This window comes from Glycine max, chromosome 18, assembly GCF_000004515.6.
Source record: "Glycine max cultivar Williams 82 chromosome 18, Glycine_max_v4.0, whole genome shotgun sequence".
Lineage (NCBI taxonomy): Eukaryota > Viridiplantae > Streptophyta > Magnoliopsida > Fabales > Fabaceae > Glycine > Glycine max.
Window position 1 is genome coordinate 23,181,663 of NC_038254.2, and position 5,610 is coordinate 23,187,272.

At 35.1% G+C, this 5,610-nt stretch overlaps 1 protein-coding gene across 1 annotated transcript; it reads right to left on the bottom strand.

Annotated features, from left to right (window-relative positions):
* Positions 1 to 4,354: 4,354 nt before the first annotated feature.
* LOC100784161 (agamous-like MADS-box protein AGL29) lies at positions 4,355 to 4,903 on the bottom strand. The gene has a single exon (XM_003551178.1). It carries the CDS (start codon positions 4,901 to 4,903, stop codon positions 4,355 to 4,357), a length of 549 nt encoding a protein of 182 aa, XP_003551226.1.
* Between the last annotated feature and the right edge of the window lie 707 nt (positions 4,904 to 5,610).

A 5,610-nucleotide genomic window follows, 5' to 3' on the forward strand; every position in this document is an offset into this window, starting at 1 on the left:
GATGTTGATAATGACATTGAGATGAAATGTTGTTGATGTTGAAAATGTCATTGTGATGATGTATGTTGTGTATGTACATGGGGGGTGCAGTTACCATGATGGATATCCCTGGTGGAGGAAAGAGTGGTTAGAGAGTTTTAAGCATCTATGAAGGGGGATGACTTAGAATCTTTAATTATCCACAGTTTGTGCATTGATGGTACCCATGTTTCATACTTCATGTTGCATGGAAATAGTATAAACTTTGCGAGTAAGTACTTGAAGTTTCTCATAAGGGGAAATACTTGTACTTGGGGGTATGTCACTCGGTTTTGGAACTCCCTTAAGACTCAGGGTGATCACCATGGGGGGGAGTTACCTGTGCATGACAATGTGACCTTGACACTTACTAATGTAGCTCCATGTGAAGCTTGTAGGCCTTGGATATTCTTCATCAATGGAGTCCTTTGCTTCTTGAAGATCAATGGTAGCAGAATGGAGAAGGAAGAAAGATGATTGGAGACGCCACTTCAAGGAGAAGATGAGTCAAGAACAAGCTCACCACCATAGGAAGCCATGGATAAGAGCTTAAAGGTAGGAGAAGATGAATGGAGGGAGAAGGAGAGAAGGAGAACGAAATTTTATGCCTCAAATGAGGTTTGAACTTTGAAGTGTAATTTTCAAATGATCAAAGTTGAAAAAATGCACACACGGCCTCTATTTATAGCCTAAGTGTCATACAAAATTGAAGGGAAATTTGAATTTCTATTCAAATTTCACTTGAATTTGAAATTGAATTTCTGGAGCCAAAATTTCACTAATTATGATTAGTGAATTTCTGCTACGGTTCAGCCCATTAATCCAAGATCAAGTCCAAGATTTTCCACTAAGTGTGCTTAGGTGTCATAAGTCATGTAAAGCATGAAGGACATGCACAAAGTGTGACTATACGATGTGACAATGGGGTGTAGCAAGTAAATGCTCACCTCCCCCTTAAGATGGTCCAAAATTTAATTGGATTGGGCTTCTCCCAATTCAATTAAATTTATCTCCCAACACACACATCAAATAGTGCACTTAATGCATGTAAAATTACAAAATTACCCCTAATACAACAACTAGTCTGGTGCCCTAAAATATAAGGGCTGAAAAATCCTACATTACTAGGGTACCCTCCCTACACTATGGAGCCCTAAATACAAGGCCCAAAAATAATGAAACCTTAATCTAATATGTACAAAGATAAGTGGGCTCATACTTAGCCCATGGGCCTAAAATCTACTCTAAGGCTCATGAGAACCCTAGGGCCTTCTCTTGCATCTTTGGCCCAGACTTCTTGGAGTCTTCTATCCATTGTCCCTGGGGGGTAGGATTGCATCATTTCCTCCCCCTTGAAAAGGATTTGACCTCAAATCCAGAGGTTCTTAAAGCTTTGGGCTTCTTCCCTCAACGCCTGTAAAAAGAATAAAAATATATATATTAGTGGTGTTTGGTATGTTGGAGTAGGGTAAGGTCTGAAAACCCCTTTCCTGGGCATCTTCCCATGAGGGAACATGGTTCCTCACCAACTCAATAAGTGGTGCTACAAGTATAGAAAAATATGGGACAAACCTTTTTTAAAAGTTTGTTAAGTCATGGAAGCCCTAAATTTTCCTTATATTTGGTGGAATAGGCCACTCAGGAATGACCTTTATTCTCTTAGGGTTCGTCAGAACCCTTTGATGTTTATTTAAAAGTTAAGGAAAGTAATGCAATAAAACATTCCTTTTTCTGTATTTTCATGTTGATCATTCCTACCAAAAGTATGACAAACCTAAGGTGTCCCATATGAGCACCTAAGTTTGTATTGAAACTAAAAATAAGAACAAACCTACCTAATGAGTCCCTATGTATGTGAATCATGAAGATGTTGGATGTATGAGTGATTTTATAAAAGAGGGTTTCATCACTCAACACATTCATCATACCACTTATCATAAGGATTTGGTGCCTCATAATACCTATTTTGGGCACCAACAAAGCACAAGGATTTAAGCTCTTATGAACCAAATCCTCATCCATCAACTCTTTTACTTGAGGAATAACCTTAAGCTCAAGAGGTATGGCAGGCTAAGGGATGTTTGCCTTGATAGGAGAAGGTAGAAGGATTGTTTAAGAAGGAGTGCTCTTTTGCTATCACCTTTTGTTGCAAAATGGTTTTCCTTCTTAACAATCTTCTTGGAGGAATCCTTTTCCTCTTTTTACTTCCCCTTGGCCTTTCAAGACAAGGCCTTACTATCCTTCTTTTTCTTTTGTTTTTCTAGTTTTTCTTCCTCATCCCTTTTATCTTTCATAGTTAGTTGACCTTTGGCCACCCGTGAAGGTGTTTGAGGATGCAACACAAACTTTGTTCCAAGGTGGGTGAGGGTTATCTCATTATTTAGGCCATTATAGATGATTTTCCTATCATATTGTCATGGCCTACCGAAGAGAAGGTGTCCTGCCTCCATAGGAACTACATCACAAATCACTTCATCCTTATATGTTCCAATGGAGAAGGACACTTTCACTTGTTGATTGACTATCATCTCCCCTTGCTCATTGAGCAATTGAAGTTTGTAAGGCTTTGGATGGGGAGTGATAGCAAGGCTCAACTTAGAGACTAATCTTGTGCTACAACAATTGCAACATGAACTACTATCTACAATTGCAACATAAAGGTAAGTGATAGTTTATACCAAACACAAGTCTATAAGGAGACATACCAATGGGAGTTTTAAATGTCGTCCTACAAGCTCAATGCACATCATTTAGTTTAATTGTCCAATCTTTCCTAGATGCACTAACTATTTTTTTCAAGAATCCTTTTTAACTCCCTATTGGACAATTCTACTTGCCCACTAGTTTGTGGGTTATATGGGACTGCAACCTTGTGAGTCAACCCATATTTAGCCAAGAGGCCGTTAAACAACTTATTATAGAAGTGAGTCCCTCCATCACTAATGATTGCTTAAGGTGTGCCAAATCTGGTGAAAATAATTTTCTTTAAAAATTTGATTACCACCCGAGTAATCATAGACATACTAATAGGCAGGAACGATGATCACAATTCATCCTAACAGTGTTGTACATGCTTTTCAGCTCTCAAAACCCTCAAGGTTGTCTCAAATTGATAAAAGACAACAATAAAACTGAGTAAATCAATTTAAAGGATAAAGACCTCTATATATAGCTCCCTAAAGATACCTACACGAAAAGGTGCATTACGACCGTGGTGAATCCATCACAACTATTGTCAGAAGTGGCGCTGAAGCCTTGGGCCATTATGGATTGGCCACAACCCTCTTGAGTTTACCATGGTCATTATCGGATCCTTGATGCTGTTCTAGGAGGGTCGTTATCATTTAACTATAGTCGTGTTGATTATTTTGGTGTTTAGGATCAACTTTTATACTTTGAGAGGCTTTCATGTTAGAGGAGTATTTTCTGTACTCTTTGTTGGTTATTCGGATCACATACATCTTGTGGGCCAAATATGCTATAATATTTTTCCTTTAAAAAAAAAACGTTTTCCTTTTCTTTCTCAAAGTTGATGAGAAATATGTAATCAACACAAGTTTTTACTATGTATGTCAAAACACATAGAAAAGAGGACATGTTATTTTATGTAAGATTACAAAGATTAATTCATGTCTTGTCACAAAGAGTCGTGTCTATTCAAAAGACATCTTTTCAAATAGAAATAAAATGGTAAAGGATTGCAATAATATAGTAGAAAAAATAATCTTACTCTTGTTTAGAACCTCAAGATTTGTAAAAGAACTTATTTCCTTATTTCGAAAAAGAAGAGATTTTTTCACAACAAAATTTTATATCCTTGTTATAATAATTAGTGATTACATTTTAAAACAAATTTCATGATATTCTTCGGATCAAAAGTAGGACTATATTTTTCCATTAATCATTTGATACATGCATGTTATAAATCGATAAAAAAAAATATCTCTCGGCGCCAAAAATCATGTCAGGTCCCAATTAAATCTAAATTAATTGGATTTAAAGGAAAAAAAAAAAAAAAAAAAACCTCTTGAAATACTTATTTTTCATTGGACTTAAATCCATTACGTACATACTTAAGGAAATGCAATTCTTACACAAATAATAGCATAATTTTGACATGAGAATTAAAAACACTTATTCACCGTTATTGTTCCTTTCTCTCCCATCTCACTATATCTAGCAGAGATGAGAGCAACCCAAGGCTATAGGGTCAAGGGAACATAAATCAAACAATTGTTGATTCAGCTTTTCCATGTAAGATTGTATGTTGTTGCTTCATGTTGTTTTATCTCTTATTTTCTTCAATTCTTTCTTCTAAATTACATGTTGCAGGGCATCAATTCTTTCTTCTTTTCTTCGTAATTACTTCTTTTCTTACTCCTACTACAGGTTCTTGTGCAAGAAGCAACATACACTCCGACACCTCAATTTCATCAACATAGTCCTTCACCTTACGTTGGAGCTCTAAACACAAACCTTGCAATTCTTTATATTGAAAGACTTGTGTCACTTCATGTTGTTTTAGTCTCTCATCATGCTTTGTACCCTTAATTTCCTCCTCGAGTATTTGGGTCTGAAGATCAGATAATTGTTGATTCAGCCTTTCCATGTCACCAACAACTTCATTTGAAGAATTGTTGCTTCCAAGGGCATCATTTGAATTGGTCGCATGTTGAAGAAATTTAGTCACAACAACATCAACACTTGGGTGCCCAAAAGAGTAAGGTTTGTTTCCAATAGAGAACACAACGATAGCAATTTCTACTCCACACAAGATGGACAATTCATTCGCCTTTTTGAACAAACCTGTTCGACGCTTGGAAAATGTTACTTGCCTTGTATTAGGGTCTTTCACCACTGCAATTTGAATCTTACGACGACCCATGGTTCCTTCACTTTCTTCACAATGATGGTTACCTGAAAAAAATGCAAGAACAAAGAAAGAGGGAGATTATTGTAAAGGTTAGGGTGGATGTGATATGATATTCCCATAACCCTTTATTTATCTGAAAAATTTCAACGTTTCTATTATGTAAGGGAAGTGTTTCAGTATATTCCTGATTTATAAAACTGGTCATATAAACAATTTTGACCTGCATTTTATTTCTTTTTTAATTTAATGATGCTAATACTAAATATAACCACGTATTTGATTTGTTGGAAAACAAATCATGTGATTTCTATGTTTGTTAGATATTATTGAAAACTTAAATAGAAAAGATATTTGTATTTATCAACGCCATCCTAAATGTATGTTTGAGTTGTTATGTTTGGAATTAGAACAAGGACATACATTTGTCTGCTAAAATTTATACTTGTACAAAATTATTTGTCTTTTATTGTGAAAATAACACATTTACTATGTATGTGAGTCAACCTATCGTTGTCATTTTAATTTTAGTTTATATAGTTTTGTTTTTCTTTTTCATTAAATTGATGGACCTAATTTAAATTTATCACTCAAAAATTATATTTTTAATGCAAAACATAATTTATTTGACATTTTAGTCTATTTTTAGAATAAAATTATAAAAACTATCATTTTAGTAAGTATTTTTTTTTTCAAACGAAATACCATACAAATCAAATTAA

Coding starts and splice junctions, on each gene's coding strand:
- LOC100784161 (XM_003551178.1), bottom strand. CDS start 4,903: ATGGGTCGTCGTAAGATTCAAATTGCAGTGGTGAAAGACCCTAATACA.